At 45.6% G+C, this 19,456-nt stretch overlaps 1 protein-coding gene across 1 annotated transcript in view; it reads left to right on the forward strand.

The window, feature by feature from the left end:
- The window catches only part of SZT2 (SZT2 subunit of KICSTOR complex), a 103,129-nt gene extending 84,313 nt beyond the window's left edge, over nucleotides 1–18,816 (forward strand). The window contains exons 66-72 of the mRNA XM_081323409.1: nucleotides 6,855–7,068; nucleotides 8,294–8,477; nucleotides 14,897–15,019; nucleotides 15,532–16,021; nucleotides 17,672–17,788; nucleotides 18,121–18,189; nucleotides 18,647–18,816. Coding sequence (XP_081179535.1) covers nucleotides 6,855–7,068; nucleotides 8,294–8,477; nucleotides 14,897–15,019; nucleotides 15,532–16,021; nucleotides 17,672–17,788; nucleotides 18,121–18,189; nucleotides 18,647–18,790 — 1,341 coding nt within the window. The 3' untranslated portion in view covers nucleotides 18,791–18,816. The remainder of the gene's footprint in view (nucleotides 1–6,854; nucleotides 7,069–8,293; nucleotides 8,478–14,896; nucleotides 15,020–15,531; nucleotides 16,022–17,671; nucleotides 17,789–18,120; nucleotides 18,190–18,646) is intronic.
- Nucleotides 18,817–19,456: the final 640 nt, after the last annotated feature.

The raw sequence follows: 19,456 nt of genomic DNA on the forward strand, positions 1-19,456 counted from the left end.
AAGTTAATCTTCTAGTAGTAGGGACTCTTGTAAAATAGGAATATATTCTAAGGTAACTTAGCTGTTGACACCTCTACTGTACAGTGGAGGGAGTGTGTAAAAATATACCCTCCATCTTTGTTTGATCTTTTTTGAGTAATTGCTATCTGTCCATTGGCATCCTTTAGTAGACCAGTTCAAGGTTAGAATCTCATCCTAATTTTGGAGATCTTTAGGAGGACTATCTTGGTTCCATGTCTGTTTCCATTGTTCGGTGTCTGTATAGATGTCATTGTAATGCTTTTTGTATCTTTTGACAGATCTCGTAAATTCTGAAAGTTCCTTCTTGGAATTTGTCTGTCTTGGCTTCAGTTTGTCTCCTTTTTTAATAAATATTTTATTAATTTTCTATTTTTACAATCATGAGTACTTAATTAACAACATGTTGTCTGGGTCCATTGGTAATTCAGTGGTACATATTAACCTTCTCAGTCTACTACACCATCCACTGCTTCCTTGGTCCTCTCCTGGTGGTATGCATTTTTCCACACTGGGCAAATACAATTCTTGTTACTGTTAATACATATATAATTAAATATAGACACCTTCATCACTTTTTTCTGGTATTATACATAATATTGATAGTGTCAGTTTATAATATCTTTTCTAGCCAGAACATATCTCGTATTGGCACTTAAAATCCATTTGTTCAATCAATATCCTGTTTTTCCCATTTTTAAATTTTTTAAATTTCCCATCAATGTTCAAAATATCTCTATCGCTTGTAATTTTCTCATAATAAATTATATTTGAGTAACCAAAAGCTCCCCTTATTCAAACCCTTTTAAAATGTCCCTATTTTCCATCTCATAATGAAGTATAATATTCTAGTTACAAATCCTACCCTTCTAATTATAATACTGCTTTCATTTCTAAGTTATCTATTTTCTTAACTATATTCAAACATCTGTTTAATAGTATAATATCCTATCTAATAAGTCAAAACCTGTATTTTCTTCAGTCTTACTCTAGCTTTCTTCCTTTGCCTAATAACTTTCCAAGTCAGTGCATTTGAATCATCAAATAATTCTTCCTCTGTTTTTGTATATATTGTTTGGAATGAGGAAGAGAATTTGATTGAAGTATTTTTGGAATAACACTTAACCCATTTATATTCATTAAACAGCCTCCATCCTTCTCCTTCAGTTTTTCTTTTCATTTCTTGTTTGTCAATAGCATTTCTTCTAACAGCTTTATCATCTGTTCAATCATCTCTCCTTCCTTATCCTCAAATGTGTTTTGAGATCTTGACAAGTAAGATATCATTTCCATTTCCAGTGTTATCATTGCATCTTCTAATTTTTCATTTGTCTGTATCTGTCTGTTAATTCCTTCCTTTAGATTCTCCATCTTTGGATCCGTTTCTTCTAATTTTCCTTCTGTTTTCTGGGTTACTAGTCCCTTTGTGATTTGTTCTGCAGTCAACCCTTAGCCATACCTTGACTGTTGTTTCTGAGCTCTTCCACCTTTTTGTATAATAATATAGTGAGTTGATTTCTGTACAAACCGTCTTCATTGTTTTGTTTATCAATGAATAAGTCATTTTTCTGTTTCATTTTGGCTCCCTAGGCCACACAGTCCAAATATATTTTCTTCCTTACTTCTTGCAATCAAAAGGGGCACATCTTGCTTTCACGTTTTGTTGATTTTTATTGAACCTGACCATAAAACCTTTTTCTTCTGTATCAGTGATTTAGGGCATAAATTTGGATAATTGTCATATAAAAGAGTTTTCTGCAAAAGTCTCACTTATATTATTTGATCATTATCTGCATTGTATCCATCAACTCTTGTTGCTATAACCTTTCTGACAATGAAATCAGTGCTCTCTTTCCTTGTTTTTGTGTATTGAGTAGCAAATAGTATGATTGTTTGACTGAAAGAGTCAAATTCCAATCCATTTCTACTCACTGGTGTCTAAGATGTTAATGTTAATCCATTCATTTTATTTTTTCATTGTTCATGCTTCTTACCTTCCATGTTCCTACTGCAATTCTCTTTTCAGCTTTTGATTTCCTGTATGGCAACATCAGCAGGTAGATATTTGGAAGGCTTCAGTATAGCCACATCATAAACAACGTGATAGTTATTTTGCAGTTTTCTGGTTGCTTAATTGGTGATCCTCTGCTCCATGTAAAGCACCATCCAACCTGAGAGGTCTGTCATCCAGCACTATATCATTAATCCTTTTAGGTTATCCATCCACATTGTTTTATGATAAAATGCCTTCTCTCACACAGTTATGAAATTATGCCTTTGCCATTATCACTAAAATGCACATCCACCTCCAGCAGTTTCCTATATTGCTATTGCATATTAGTAGCTGCTTTAGCTGGGTAACTGGGATGATTTGCAGACTTTAACCCAGCTGGGATTATATACTCCTGGCACTCTTTGCTCTCCCTCCCAGGAATACTCCCCCCCACCCCAGAATGAAAAAACATAGCAGAGCTTGAGGGAGCATCCTCCCATATGTCTCTATTTTTAATTCCTGTTCTCTACATTCTGTCAGGCCTGATCGTTCTATGGAAGGCCTCACCTCTCCACCATTAAGCAGGCAAAAAAAAATTGATTTGATGCTGCAGGCTTTCTCTAATTTTTATAAATGTAGTTGTTGTTTTTTCTCCTATTATGTTATGCTGACAATCTGTTCAGTAGTCCTTAGCTTTGATTTCCAGAATGGACTGCATCTCAGTTGCATGTTGGTTCCTATTGTCGAGCCCCTCGGGCTTGACATATTCACCGAACAGTTGATCAGCGGCCGACGGAGACCCCGGGCGCCCACGCTGGGGCCGTATCTTCTCGAACGGCTGCTCGGCGGCCGACAAAGACCTCGGGCGTCAACGCCGAGGCCGCGCCGGCTTATCGGCGGCCAAAGGCACGTTGTAGGGGACCCGCCCCTGCCCGAACGGCTGTTTGGCGGCCGACAACGGGTCTTGCTGAACACGGGGAAGCCGCGCCAGCCTTAGCAGCTGTGCGGCGGCCTGAAACAGGTCCCGGCAGGCAAGGGGAAGCAACTGTGGGGCGGCAACAGCGAGGGGCGAACCCCGGCCATCGCGCAAGTGTTACGCGGTCGGAGACGAGACTTACGGATGATGGGGCTTGCCAAGGGGCTGCGGGTGTGACACGGAACACCGGGTTGGTGGAGGGGAGCACAATAGGGATTCCAGGGTATGGGAGAGGGGGATATTGGACTTACACCTTCCTTCACGCTGTATGGACCTCGGCGTCAGGGGAAGAGGCAGGGCGTGGGGGCGACGGGATAGAGGGGTGGGGTTTTACGTGGTTCAGGCGGATGCTGGTCTGCGTGGGGGAGGGTGGGGCTAACGGGTGGGGCTGTTAATCAATTAGTAGCAACATGTAAAAGAGGCGTTGGGATGAGTAGTTCCCAACGCTGACTTTGTTATTGCTTGGAGATCCTGCTATTAAAAGGTATTCTCGCAGTCATCCGTACTACGTCGTGGTTTTTCCTGTGTGCTTGCTTTTCCCGGCGTAGACGAGATTTGACACCTATATTATGCTGTGGCTGTTGCTGAAAAAATTCTGCACCAGCGATCTGCGGAGTGCAGAGTTATAGACCACCTCTTATTATCTTATTAGGTGCAGTTGTGGACTAAGTTGTATAGGATGAGACTCTTCCTTCGGGTTGGTTCTTTGCTTGGTCATGTCTACCCCTGGTTGTATAGGGTCTCTTACTACACTGGGAAAGTTGGTCTGCCAGAATAGTGTGAGCACAGAATATTGATCCCACTTAGTGACATTTCTTCCTTTAGATCCAGAAAATAATTAACCTTTATATTGTGTACCCACTGCATAGGGCAGTGGTGGTGAACCTGTGGCACATGTGCCAGAGGTGTCACTTAGAGCCATCTTTGTGGGTATGCATGCCATGCCCTGGAGATGGCAGCCATCCCTCTTCAACCAGCCGTCCAAGGTCCCACGTGGCCAGATGCATCCCACCACGGCTGGTTTTCCTCCCCCCCCATCCTGTCCCTCCTGGCCTCGCATGCTCTCCTTTTCCCAGGCACGACCCACTGCATCGCTTCCTCAGCTGTCGGCCAGCTGTCCAGCTCAGAGGTGGCTTGTCTGAACCGCTGGTGGTGGGCTACAGAGCCCCAGAGTGCGCTGGTCAAGGAGCCGGCAGGATGTGGCTGCTATGGACACCATCGGCCCCCATACACTCACTGGCCTCTGTGTGCGGGGACCGATGGTGTCAGGCAGCAGCTGCCCTTGCCTCGCCTTGCCCCACAGCAATGGCACCCCTGCCCTGCCTCGCCTCGCCTCACCCTGCAGGACAAGCCTCCTGCCCACTGCCCCACCTGCCAGAGACCCCCTGCCCGGCCCCCACAGGTGTCCCTTCCCACGAGCAACATCGAGGTGACCACACCCACCTTGGTCACGCCCACCCAGTCTGCCATGACCACCACAGCCACGCCCACCCAGTGGCCCACGCCCAAATGGCACCCAGCAATAAATAAGTGGGCTTTGGGTTGCAGTTTGGGCACTCGGTCTCTAAAAGGTTCGCCATCACTGGCATAGGGTATCAAAATGTGAAAATATATTTTTGCAACTTCTTTGTATTGATGGATGGAACTTGGATTCTCCAGTTCTTGTTGGATTCCAATTTCATAAATCTCAACCACCATAGCCAGTGATTAAGGAATTGGCCCAATAACATGTAGAGGGACTTTGCCGTTCCCAGGTAAAGCTTTCCATCTTTGAATCTGCTCATTAATTGCCAGTCAAAAACTGACATTCTTTAATTTGAAACTAAATATAACCAATTTCTGGGATATGGAAGAAAAACTAAATAATCTAGTAAATATTTTTATCAGATCCATGTTGCAATATTTTTTTCTTACTTTCAGTAGTAAATTTGGAATAGAGGAGGAAGAAGAGGAGGAATGCCACTCATGGGACATTAACATTAATTGTAGGAGTTGGGATTGGGAACCACAAAAATGAACAGAAGTATGTGAAAAGTTACTTAAAGGCACACATTGTCTGAGCATTTAGGAGCTGCTGTCTTCTACCTGTCTAATTTCAAAATTATCCTTCCAGTCAAAAATTCAAAGCTCGATCCTCTTTAAAAAATAAACTGCACTATAAAGGTTTTAAGTAGCAAACTGTGATTTTTAAAATAGGTAATGACACCACTTGCATTTTGTGAAACGCAAATGTCCATTTGCATTTGGGGAAACTGCACTTATTAGTTGAATCTGTTCACAACCTTCTCTATTCACAATTCTTTCATTCTGAGAAAAGGCAGATCCCTCGGATCATTTCTGTTTTCCAAACAGCTATCTACTGCTCTTAATATTTTCCTACTGAATTAAACCAAGCCAGCAACTCCCAACATGCTTTTTCTCTCACCCTAATATACATTTTGCTATATGCTCATTTGAGAAAAGACTAGATACCCATACATTTACTTTTTTATTATGTTTGACAGTTTAAACCTTCAGTGGCTTCAACCACTGCTGTGACTAGTTAAAATGTTCCTTCTGGTATATTAGTCAGTATTACCGTATTTTCGGACCATAAGATGCACCTGACCATAAGACGCACCCAGTTTTTAGAGCAGGCAAACAAGAAAAAAAATTCTTTCTCCTCTCTCTCTCCCTCTCCCTCTCCCTCTCTTTCTCTCTCTCTCTTTCTCTCCCTCCCTCTCCCATTGTCCCTTCCTTCCTTCCCTCCCTCTTTGTCCTTCCCTCTCTGCATTAGAGCAGTACCCGCGGAGGCGGCCCTGCAGCCCGGCTTTCTCTTGCAGAAAGCAAGCTGAAACGGAGTGAGGGAGATTGCCAGAAATGCGAATCGGCCGATCTCACGCTCCTGCAAACTCCCTCACTCGGTTTCAGCTTCCCTTGCTACAAGAGAAAGCAGGCTGAAACGAGGGAGATTGCAGCAGCGCGAGATCAGCCGATTCACATTCCTGGCAATCTCCCTCACTCCGTTTCAGCCTGCTTTCTCTTGTAGCAAGGGAAGCTGAAACTGAGCGAGGGAGAGTGCAGGAGCGTGAGATCGGCGTTTCTCAGCACGTGCCGATTCGTGCTCCTGGCAATCTCCCTTGCTTTCCACTTGCGGAGGTTGGGGCTGGCCATACAGATCACCTTCAGACCATAAGACGCACCCTCGTTTCCCCCACACACTTTTGGGGAAAAAAGTGTGTCTTATGGTCCGAAAAATACGGTAACTTAAAAGTCACAGTCCTTCTTTCTTATGGAGCAGCCTATACATCAATAAGAGGCCTTTCAGTTTTCACGCTTTCTTGGTGCATTCTCATGATATGGAATATGACCTGTACCAGAATTTTTCCAGGTCTAGTAAGTATAAAATCTTGCCTAATTCTCCTCAAGCAAAAATTAGAATAGACATATTCTGTACAATTTAACATTTCCTCCAGCATGTATCCTTTATGATTATTGTTTTGAGAATTTCTACTTACATTGTAGATATTTTTCCCAGCCTAATTTGTCTATGCTGCTTTTGCAAAATGGGCAATTTATGAGCCAGGGTAGATTACTGGCTGGATAAATCACAGAAGTTTTTATTGGTAGATGAGCAAAAGCACACAAGCTTACTTAGCTTTTCACCCCCAGATGTCAGTATATTAGGACTATTGGCCAAACAACTTTCTGTTCAAAACACATTTCTGCAATGATTATAGGTTGCTTAGCTTGGTAATGAAATGAGTATTCAGTCAGATATCTTCCATCATTATCCCTTTCTCAGCACTGTTTGGATCCATTGCACCCAAACCATATGGTGATATGCTATTTTTGCTAGGCTCTCACTCTCAATTGCTCTCTCCTCAGCTTTCCATGCTCTTCACAGAGGAGTGTGACAAAGTACGTGATCTCATGCACGTACATTCGTTCAGTTATGATTTTCACCTGCGTATTGTGCACCAGTACCTGCTTGGGTCTCACATGGCATTACGGCAAGGTTATCACCTCACAAGCTTCCTGGAAGACTTCATCACCCAGCATCCTGACATCCCCAAGTTTGGACGCAATCACATTTTTCAGGGTGAGGATTTCAGCAGAGAATTTGGGGAGATCTTTCAGAAGGAACAGGCCCATCTGAATAGTTCTATGTCACTATGCAGGTCTACAGTGCAAGGAAAGTGGGTGGAATATCACAAGGGCACTATCAGTGTTTTCATTGCCATTTATGTTTTGTGATGCACTGACTTTAGCAAAATGTCTAAGGACCGCTTACAAATGGATAAGGAACAATTCAAGTTTTATTTTGAGTTTCATTTCTAGGTAGCTACTACAGTAATTCTACATAAATCAATACATCATATAGATGGATAAACAGGACTACACCAAAACAAAACATTTATAATTGCCCTTGTATCTTGTAGCATCATGTCTCATTTGTATTAAAAGACCAATACTTGGTCAGTCACAAAATACTTTTTAACCAGAAAGCAATTAAATTGAGGTTGCTTTCTCCTTTATCATTTTAATCTTCCAGGATAGTTCCAACAACTCCTAACTTAATTTTGCTTTTTCTTGGCAAGTAGAACACTTCCTAAACAAAACTAGGTTGCCGTCCGACTATTTTATAAGTCAGTCTAACGGGTTTACACTTCAGAATTATGTTGGAGAATGATTTCTTTGCAGCATGCTAGTTTTCCATCAAATTATTTTTTTAAAATGAAATATTGTATTATTTTTTTAAATAAAACATGAGTTTATATAAAATTTAGGTGGTACAAGAAATCTGGGAGGTATTCTCTTACAAAGCCCTACAAAAGATAGCTAAAAAACAAGCAATAGGACCAACAGGGTTGTTGTCAAAGCTAATTAAAGAACAGAGAAAAAGCAAGTGAGTAAATGATGAGGATGACATAGCAATAGCACTTAGACTCATAAACTGCTTCACAGTGCTCTACAACCCTCTCTAAGCAGTTTACAGAGTCAGCATATTGTCTCCAGCAATCTGGGTCCTCATTTTACTGACCTCAGAAGGATGGAAGGCTGAGTCAACCTTGAACCGAGAATCGAACTGCTGGCAGTTGGCAGAATTAGCCTGTAATACTGCTTTCTAACCACTGTGCCACCACGGCTCTATCAGACATAGCAAAAAATATAAAGCAAAACAGCTTCACTGCGTTGGCTAGAATTATTTAGATTAAAGAAGCCTTTCATTCTCATGTATTCCTTCCCACCCTGATGGAGAAGAATATTTTAGTTTTGTTTCATGCTGATAAACAATCCACCGTATCTTGTCTCTTCTCCAACAGGTACACTAGCTTTGCCTACCAATACTATCACAGCCCATCAGCTGTATAATTATATAACTGATCATGCCAGCACCTACCATATGAAACCCCTGCGCATGGCCCGGCTAGGAACTAGCAATGAGAACAAGAAAGGGACTCCTGGCTCTGAGCAAAATGAATATGCCCTGGTCTCCATTTGGAACAGGTATGTGAGTCTAACGCACTTCTAAGGATTTGGTAAAAGTTGCCATCACTTATTTGCTTCCAGAATTCCACGTGCGATGTTTGGGTCAGTGAATTTTCCAGTGCAGTCATGTAAAACGCAATTTATCTTTACATTTATTAGTCACCTAGTACGACTAAAATAATGCAAGCCATGCCTGTGACTTACAATGTAGATTCTTTGGTTTTCTTGGAACTAATTGACTAGGTGCAAAATACATATTTGAGACAATATGAACGTATCATAATTTTAAAGTGCTATTTATTTAAAAACAAAGTAAAACTGGTTCTGTATGTGTGTAAATATATTCAGGAGTGCACAATTTTTTGTAGGCCCCCAAAAAAAGACACACTTGATTTCTAAGTGTTATGCTAGAATCACATTTACAAAAGTAGTAGGGGGGGCCAAAACCAAAATGGAATTGGATTTCATTTATATTTAAATGAAAACTTAATATACCGTATATACTTGAGTATAAGCCGAATTTTTCAGCCCACTTTTTGGGCTGAAAAATTCCACTTCGGCTTATACTCCAGTCAACAAAAAAACTTACCGAGGACTTGTGCGCGGCCGAGGCTTTGGTGCTTCCGGGATCGCGCGCACCTCTCCCAAGCCACCGCCGGCCGAGACCTGCCGAAGTTTGGGGAGGTGCGCGCGCACCTCCCCAAACCTCCCCAAACGTCGGCAGGTCTCCGTTCCTCCTGCCGACGTTTGGGGAGGTTTGGGCACCTCCCCAAACCTCCCCAGGTCTCCGTTCCTCCGCGCAGACCTGCCGACGTTTGGGGAGGTTTGGGCGCCTCCTCAAACCTCCCCAAACGTCGGCAGGTCTCCGTTCCTCCTGCCGACGTTTGGGGAGGTTTGGGCGCCTCCCCAAACCTCCCCAGGTCTCCGTTCCTCCGCGCAGACCTGCCGACGTTTGGGGAGGTTTGGGCGCCTCCCCAAACCTCCCCAAACGTCGGCAGGTCTCCGTTCCTCCTGCCGACGTTTGGGGAGGTTTGGGCGCCTCCCCAAACCTCCCCAGGTCTCCGTTCCTCCGCGCAGACCTGCCGACGTTTGGGGAGGTTTGGGCGCCTCCCCAAACCTCCCCAGGTCTCCGTTCCTCCGCGCAGACCTGCCGACGTTTGGGGAGGTTTGGGCGCCTCCCCAAACCTCCCCAAACGTCGGCAGGTCTCCGTTCCTCCTGCCGACGTTTGGGGAGGTTTGGGCACCTCCCCAAACCTCCCCAGGTCTCCGTTCCTCCGCGCAGACCTACCGACGTTTGGGGAGGTTTGGGCGCCTCCCCAAACCTCCCCAAACGTCGGCAGGTCTCCGTTCCTCCTGCCGACGTTTGGGGAGGTTTGGGCGCCTCCCCAAACCTCCCCAGGTCTCCGTTCCTCCGCACAGACCTGCCGACGTTTGGGGAGGCGCCCAAACCTCCCCAAACGTCGGCAGGAGGAACGGAGACCTGCCGACGTTTGGGGAGGTTTGGGGAGGCGCCCAAACCTCCCCAAACGTCGGCAGGTCTGCACGGAGGAACGGAGACCTGGGGAGGTTTGGGGAGGCGCCCAAACCTCCCCAAACGTCGGCAGGAGGAACGGAGACCTGCCGACGTTTGGGGAGGTGCCCAAACCTCCCCAAACGTCGGCAGGTCTGCGCGGAGGAACGGAGACCTGGGGAGGTTTGGGGAGGCGCCCAAACCTCCCCAAACGTCGGCAGGAGGAACGGAGACCTGCCGACGTTTGGGGAGGTTTGGGGAGGCGCCCAAACCTCCCCAAACGTCGGCAGGTCTGCACGGAGGAACGGAGACCTGGGGAGGTTTGGGGAGGCGCCCAAACCTCCCCAAACGTCGGCAGGAGGAACGGAGACCTGCCGACGTTTGGGGAGGTGCCCAAACCTCCCCAAACGTCGGCAGGTCTGCGCGGAGGAACGGAGACCTGGGGAGGTTTGGGGAGGCGCCCAAACCTCCCCAAACGTCGGCAGGAGGAACGGAGACCTGCCGACGTTTGGGGAGGTTTGGGCGCCTCCCCAAACGTCGGCAGGTCTGTGCGGAGGAACGGAGACCTGGGGAGGTTTGGGGAGGCGCCCAAACCTCCCCAAACGTCGGCAGGAGGAACGGAGACCTGCCGACGTTTGGGGAGGTTTGGGGAGGCGCCCAAACCTCCCCAAACGTCGGTAGGTCTGCGCGGAGGAACGGAGACCTGGGGAGGTTTGGGGAGGTGCCCAAACCTCCCCAAACGTCGGCAGGAGGAACGGAGACCTGCCGACGTTTGGGGAGGTTTGGGGAGGCGCCCAAACCTCCCCAAACGTCGGCAGGTCTGCGCGGAGGAACGGAGACCTGGGGAGGTTTGGGGAGGCGCCCAAACCTCCCCAAACGTCGGCAGGAGGAACGGAGACCTGCCGACGTTTGGGGAGGTTTGGGGAGGCGCCCAAACCTCCCCAAACGTCGGCAGGTCTGTGCGGAGGAACGGAGACCTGCCGACGTTTGGGGAGGTTTGGGGAGGCACCCAAACCTCCCCAAACGTCGGCAGGTCTCCGTTCCTCCGCGCCCTGCCTGCCTGCTTCTTTCCGCAGCGGAAAGAAGCAGGCAGGCAGGGCGCGGAGGTCCGGAGACCTGCCGACGTTTGGGGAGGTTTGGGGAGGTGCGCGCGCACCTCCCCAAACCTCCCCAAACTTCGGCAGGTCTCCGGACGGCGGCGGCTTGGGAGAGGTGCGCGCGATCCTGGAAGCACCGAAGCCTCGGCCGCGCGCAAGTCCTCGGTAAGCTCCGGGCGGTCACTTGCTTCGCGTCTCCTGAGGGAAGGGGGGGCGACTGGAGCGGGCGTGTTTCCTCGCCTGCTGGGCACCGCGATTTGCCCGGGGAACGCGCGGGCCCCGAATGGCAGCGTGGAGCGAGGAAGCGGACAGCCAGGGCTTCCCCGAGAGCCGCGGCCACACAGGGTATTCCTGTGTATTCAGGCTTGCAAAATGGCGGATCGAGCCTCTGCTGGCGGCAGAGGCTTGCAGAGCGCGGATCCAGCCTCCGCCGGCGGCGGAGGCTTGCAGAACGGCGGATCGGCTTATACTCGAGTCAACAACTTTTCCCAGTTTTTGGGGGTGAAATTGGGGGTCTCGGCTTATACTCGAGTCGGCTTATACTCAAGTATATACGGTAGTTACTGTTAGAAACTCTATTGGCAAGTAATGGCAACTTTATGACACTTCAAAACAACTTCTAGAGGTTTGGGAAAGACATGTCCACGTTTTTTGAGAGATTACCGTATTTTTCGGACCATAAGACGCACCCAGTTTTTAGAGCAGGAAAACAAGAAAAAAAATATTCTGAACCAAATAGTACCAGTATACTAACACAGGGCTTTTCAACCTTTTCATCCATTGTACCACTTTTAGGACAAGGCAATGTCACCCAGCAACGTGTCAAAAACTTGACCCCCCCTAAAAAAGGAAAAAAATGATAAAGTACAGGTAGTCCTCAACTTACAATGATTCACTTAGTGACCGTTCAAAGTTACAGCACTGAAAAAAGTGACTTATGACCATTTTTCACACTTATGACCGTTGCAGCATCCCCAGGGTCATGTGATTTACATTCGGATGCTTGGCAATCGATTCATATTTATGATGGTCACATTGTTCCAGGGTCATGTGATCGCCTTTTGCAACCTTCTGACAAGCAAAGTTAGTGGGGAAACCAGATTCACTTAACAATCATGTTACTAATTTAATTTCTCTCTCTCCTTCTCTTTCTCTCCCTCTCCCCCTCCCTCTTTCTTTCTCCTCTCCTTCTTTCTCTCTCCCTTTCCTTCTTTCCCTATTTTTCTCTTTCCCTATTTCTCCCTCTTTCTCTCTCTCCCTGTTTCCCTCCCTTTCTTTCTCCATCTCCCTCTATTTTTCTCTTTCCCTATTTCTCCCTTTCTCTCTCTCCCTGTTTCCCTCCCTTTCTTTCTCCTTCTCCCTCTATTTTTCTCTTTCCCTCTATTTCTCCCTCTTCCTCTATTTCCCTCCCTTTCTTTCTCCTTGTCTCTCTCTCCCTTTCTTTCTCTCCCTCTTTCCCTCTCCCTTTCTCTTTCTCCATTTCCCTCCCTTTCTTTCTGCTTCTCTCTCTCCCTCTTTCTCTCCCTCTCTATTTTTCTCTTTCCCTCTATTTCTCCCTCTTCCTGTTTCCCTCCCTTTCTTTCTCCTTCTCTCTCTCCCTCTTTCTCTCTCTCTATTTTTCTCTTTCTCTCCCTCCCTCTCCCATTGTCCCTTCCTTCTTTCCTTCCTTCCTTCTTTCTTTCTTCCTTCCCTCCCTCTTTGTCCTTCCCTCTCCGCGTTAGAGCAGTACCTACGGAGGCAGCACTGCGGCTCGGCTTTCTCTTGCAGAAGGCAGGCTGAAACGGAGCAAGGAATGCGAATCGGCCAATCTCGCGCTCCTGCATTCTCCTTCGCTCGGTTTCAGTTTCTCTTGCTACAAGAGAAAGCAGGCTGAAACGAGCTTTGTTTCAGCCTGCTTTCTCTTGTAGCAAGAGAAGCTGAAACCGAGCGAAGGAGATCGTAGGAGCGCGAGATCGGCCGATTCGCATTCCTTGCTCCGTTTCAGCCTGCCTTCTGCAAGAGAAAGCCGAGCCGCAGGGAGATTGCAGGAGCCAATTGCAATCTCCCTTGCTTTCACTTGCGGAGGTTGGGGCTGGCCATACAGATCACCTTCGGACCATAAGACGCACCCTTGTTTTCCCCCCCACTTTGGGGGGAAAAAAGTGCGTCTTATGGTCCGAAAAATACGGTATATGCTACAAGGTACACACCTTATCTTACTTATTTCACCCTTCACAATTTCAGCAACAGAACCTTTATTTTTGTAAAATAAAAATTGATGTTAATTTATTTAGGTCGCTTTAATCCTGGTCCTTACATTTTACATTTGATATGTAAAATGAGTCTGAAATAATAAAAATTTAACCTGTCGTTCTCTTTACTATTGCAAATATCTGAAGAGAGAAAGAGAAAACATGTTTCCTTTTCTAAACTAATAATCTCTGATCCTTTTGAAAATTTCATGAGAACAGGATGATTTTTAGATTGCTTCCAACTATTAAAAAGAGACTAGACATTCACCTGTCTGAGATGGTATAGGTTCTCCTTCTTGAGCCGGGGGCTGGACTAGAAGACCTCCAAGGTCCCTTCCAGCTCCTATTCTATTCTATTCTGTTCTGTTCCGTTCCGTTCTGTTCTGTTCTATTCTATTCTATTGTTTGCCACTCTCACATTCTTCCTACCTTTGTCTTTTAGTTGACTTTTTATTGCTTCTACTGGAACCTAATACCCACAGGATGCTTTATTATGTTTAAAACCTGTCTCATCCATTTTCTTTATAATAGAATAGAGGCCTTCTGCCTCTCCCTCCAATTGTGGCACAGGGTAAAGCCCAGTTCTTGCTGCCTGCATTTTAGGCTCTTGCTTCAAAGTACTAGTCAGTCTTTTCCAAGTTTTCAGTCACTTTTGATTTCTAACAGGTTAGTCAAGCACCTGTGTAACCGAAGCGCTCAGTCTTTAGAGTTGTATTCCTTTGTTGCCTAATACTTAACAAATGATTCCTGAATTTGCTTTGCAGTAGTTCAGATCATCCTGCTTCTGAACAAGCCTAGCAAAGATTTGCACACTTTTGAAATGCTAATGTTTGTATTAATGATGATGATACGTGATTAAGAATTTTGATTATTCAGGATGGAGTCAAGAAAGGAAGCCAGTCATCTTTTACAAAGCATATTAGTATGCTCACATCTCTTCTGGCACTCAAGGGTGTTATAACCAAGATTAATGTATGCACAATAGCAGATACAACTACACAAGAAGACAAAGTTTATCCTGCTAGTTGGATGGTTTCAAGGGGTAGCAATAGAACAGAGGCCAACGCTCCTCATTTATCCTTTGCATTAGATTTTTATTTATTTTGTTTATTTTAATTCCATTTATATCCCGCCCTTCTCCGAAGACTCAGGGCGGCCTACAAGCTTAGCAGTAGCCTTCATTCTATGTATATGCCTGCTTATTAGGGCTTTCACACACACCCCAAACGGCATTATTACAAAGTCAGCTTAATTGCCCCCAACAATCTGGGTCCTCATTCACTTAAGATTTTCCAATTAGTCTTTTCCTCTGTGACTCCATACTTGGTGAACTGGTCCTACTTAATTCAAGCTGAATAATACACCAGTAATGTTATAAACATTAAATATCACCTATATCTATAGGAAAAATTAGAGTGGAGCTAAAGGTATACCAACAGTCAGATTGAGGATTAGTTCCTTGTCTTTCTGCTTTTAGTTCAGTTGAGCAGTCTATTGCAATAGTAGCCTGCCCATTAATAGTAAACATTGTGATGGAAAAAACCGTAGCTGTTTCCTTTCCTCTGCTGAAAGAATTCCCACACTTCTCTCTACTCACAGCGCTGGTTCCTACAAAGATTCAGAGGGGTTGCGTCATCATGATGATTTTGATGTGTCCCTGCTTGTATGCCATAGTGCTGTGCCCTTTGAAGACCAGAGTGAGGCAGACCGACACATGCTACGGTAAGAGTGAAGGCAGGCAGGGAAGACTAACAAGTTGGACAAGTTTAGAAGACTGGGGGGGTGCTTACCATGTTAGACAAAAGGCAAGCAGAGACATAGTTTAGTTGTAGTACATTAGTGGATGGATGGCCAGGACTATCCAGGGGAAGGCCATAAGATGTGGAAGGCGCAGGAAATGGCCATGAAGGACAGGAGAAAGAACTGCTACTTAAGCAATGGTCAGAAAAGCAGGGGTTGTATCTAAGCCAAGAAACTAAAAAATGCCTCACACAAGTCTCTCCATAGTTCACCCAAAGGTAAAATGAGGGAGGGGAAAAGTACATTCAGACTTGCAAGATACTAATGCTATCGCTAACTGCAATAAAAGTAGTCCTGACATACGTAGCATTGGTTTCTTACTCTAGCCTCCCTTGTTGGTTTGGGTCAACATAAGATTATTGGGTTAGACAGGTTATGGACAACTCAACTGTAAGGCTGTTGCTAAACAGAGCCAATTGTTTACCTGTTTCCAGGTTGCAGTATTATGTAATCATGACAAGCCAACGGGAGCTCTTCCCTCGACTAACAGCAGACATGCGGCGCTTCAAAAAGCTGCCACGCCTACAGCGAGAGGCACTAGAACCTGTCCTGGGGCGCTCGGCATGGGAGACACCAGAAGGTGGCTGGCAACGAAAGGAAGTTCCAGATCCTTGGGAGGAGGTAGACGATCATGGCGAGTTCTATGCAGGTGGCCCCCAGGTCAAGGTGGGCCCAGGACTCTTCTACACTTCCCCACTGTTTCCGCTACTTGCCTCTGAGGTTGCTGCTGCCCAGAAACAGCTCAGCACCATGGTACAATGTGCCAAGGGCCACTGTCGCCGGGATAACCTCTGGAAGAGGCTCTTCTTGCTGGAGCCTCTGGCTTCTGACAAGCTTAAGCTAGGCAAGCTCTCGCTAAGTGAGCTGGAGGAGCTGTTGGATGCTGTGCAGAAGAAATCCATTGCTGACATTGATCCGCAGTTGGTAAGTGGCTGAAATAAATCAAGGGCACCCAGGGTCAATTTAGCGGTGTTATTCATTTGGGTTGGGCCCCAAAATAAGAGCAGTAGGCAGAAGCAGGCTGTGAGTAAGAAAGGGTATGGAAGTTAAGATATGTTGACAGCCTGTCTCCATTACAGAAACACACACACACAGAGAGAGAGAGAGCACCTTATGTTTGCCTGGGGCAGAGGTAGGCAACCTCGGCTCTTTTATGACTCATGGACTTCAACTTCCAGAATTCCTGAGCCATGGCTGGCTCAGGAATTCTGGGAGTTGAAGTCCATGAGTCATAAAAGAGCCGAGGTTGCCTACCCCTGGCCTGGGGCCATAAGGATTTGGGGTGGATATGTTTACTCATAAACGTAAGAAGGTCTATGTTAGTCAAAAGGTAGATTGGAGTGATACAGTTTCGGGTGACCAGGTCCACCAATAGGCTGATTGATCCATCCAACAAGTAGATTGAACCAAGAGGATAAGACTTTTACTACGGGATGGCTTTTAGCCAATATATTTCTTCTATATACGTTTTTAAATTTTAGTTCAGATTCTGAGAGTATTCCTTTCTAATTGCATGGTTTTAAGATCTCGCTTTGCAGTAATCTATCTGCCAAAGCTAATCTAAGACAGGGGGAGGGTCTTTAAACATGGCATCCGATTGGGCTTACAGATTCCGTGTTCATACAAATGTGTGCAGCATTGAGCTTCACCTTACAGAAAACCCAGAAGGGGGGAAAAATGCTAATATTATTATAATGAGAAAGACCCAATTTCCAACCCAGTGAAATGTTGGAAAGCAAGGAGTCAGAACTCTGGCCACTAGCATGATACTGTAGTCATCCAGAAACCGAGCAAACTAAGACCAAATGTGATATGTTGGGAGAAAGCATCTAGCAAAAGATCCAAGTTCAAAAATTGAGTTACATGCATCTTGCAGCTAGAGAGAGAACGCTTCAGAAAAGAGCGGGAAGGAACTGGGCAGTGGTTTGGGCCATGGTAGGTTCCCCTATCTTCTTTCTTTGTGTAATATGAACTAGAGGGAATGTATATAGTCTATCCTAAATACAAACCAAATACAGAAATAGCAATACCTATTCACTCATAGGGACGCGGTGGCTCAGTGGGTTAGGACGCTGAGCTTGTCGATCAGAAGGTTGGCAGTTTGGCCGGTCGAATCCCGAGTGCCGCGTAACAGAGTGAGCGCCTGTTACTCGTCCCAGCTTCTGCCAATCTAGCAGTTCGAAAGCATGTAAAAATGCAAGTAGAAAAATAGGGACCACTACGGTGGGAAAGTAACAGTGTTCCGTGCGCCTTTGGCGTCTAGTCATGCCGGCCACATGACCACAGAGACGTCCTCGGACAAGCGCTGGCTCTTCGGCTTTGAAACGGAGATGAGCACCGGCCCCTAGAGTTGGAAACAACTAGCACGCATGTGCGGGGGAACCTTTACCTTTATTCACTCATCCTGACACCTCTACACAAACGCAGTATTTCCTTACACGGGGAAACGTAACACTTACTATGGCCATTGCTAGGAAAGAATTTCAGAAATCATACTCTGCCTGCCTGTTTCGCATTCTCTGCATGCTGCGAAGGATCTCCCCTCACTTCACTCATTTTTCCTCTCCCTGGCAGAGCTGCTTCCTCACTATGACTGCCGCCTGGTACCAGAGTCTTATCAAAGTCCTCCTCAGTCATTTCCCACAGAGTTGCCGCCATTTCCAGAATGCTGATGCTGGTACCCAGTACCTGGTAAGACATTTCCAGCAGAACTGTGCCCTGCTGGACCTTTTCTAATTAGCTTGCTGAAGTTCAATCAAAAATAATTCCTGATTATTCGGGAATTATGAACTGGTAGCATTTTCGCTATTAGATTGAAATTTGCATTTGCTGCTTTCCTAGCACAATACACAATGCGGTTTTAGGCCAGTTTGTATAAGTGTGTATACATAAATTGGTGGTTTAGATTTTCTAGGTAATCCCTAATACCTTAACTATGTTCTCTATGTCCCTATCCTTCCACTGACTAGAACCTCTTTTGTGTGTCATAACCGTAATGCAGCACTGTTGCATTTTCTCTACAGGTTGTTCTGAATCAGAAATTCACAGACTGCTTTGTGCTTGTATTCCTTGATTCGCATTCAGGAAAAACAGTAAGAGCTTTATCCTTTGTAAGCCTGAAGGTCAAGGGGAAGGCAGTAGAGTTTTAGAGTAACTCCATTAGCTTGATTGTTTTTAACCACAGAGATTTCTTCTGCTCAGAATTGCAGACCTTAACCCAGGAGTTTTGGGTTTCTTCTTCTGGATTGGAACAACTGCCTCTAGACAGCTCTGATTTTCTCTATGGCCTGTCTTGACCATAATCACACAGTCATATCTGAATCTGTTCCCCAACCCTAATAGGGACTGAAAAACAAATATATAATATCAGGGTATTTTTCTAGAAGTAGTCTTGGCAATGGCTTGTTTATTCATTCATTTATCCATCCGCTCTACCCATCCATCCAATTTCTATAGCCACCCATCTCAGTCAATGACTTTGGATGGCTTACAATTCAGACAATATGCATAATAATACAAGATCTACATCTTGTTGGTTTTGCCTTGCAGAGCCTGACAGTGGTCTTTCGAGAGCTGTTCCCAGTTCAACCCCAGGACAGTGAAAGTCCTCTGCCACAACTTGTGTCCACGTACCATCACTTGGAATCTGTTATCAACACAGCTTGCTTCAACCTCTGGACAGGGCTGCTCTAAAATCAGCTGAACCTTCTGACTGCTCCACAGGCATCTACAACCAGCCTAGAATGGAGGCTGCCCTGACAGGACTGAGATCTGAGGCTATAGCTTGCTGGATAGGAAGTCAGAACACTGAATCTGACTGGGCCAAGAGAGGGAATCATGAAGGGAGAACAGTTCCAGGAATTGAGAAAGTAACATGGCTGGCCCACTTAAAGAGGCAGGGGTATCCTTATCCAGAGAAATTGCTCTAGGAGGCATCTGAAGGATGTGCCATGTTTCTGGGTGCTCTTTGAGGTGAAAGGCCAAAAGACTACTGGAGTCGCTGACCTGGCCAATTGGGGTAGGCAACCTTGGCTCTTTTATGACTCGAAGACTTCAACTCCCAGAATTCCTGAGCCAATTCTGGGAGTTGAAGTCCACGAGTCATAAAAGAGCCAAGGTTGCCTACCCTTGGGCTAGAGTGACACTTTTAAAGCATAAGGGAAGGGTTCTGCACAATGGTGGAAATGTTTTATATGACGTGAATGTACAGTAAATTAAATAAATGGATTACATGAATTTATTTATTAAATAAATTAAATGGCTCGCTAAGGACTTTTGTTACAGATTGTCCAACAGGCTGTAGCATTGATCTTTAAGGAGAAGCACAGTAGATTTCTGCTTTCTTGCCCAACAACTTTC

This window comes from Vipera berus (genome assembly GCF_964194415.1).
Source record: "Vipera berus genome assembly, chromosome: 3".
In the NCBI taxonomy this organism is placed as follows: Eukaryota; Metazoa; Chordata; class Lepidosauria; order Squamata; family Viperidae; genus Vipera; species Vipera berus.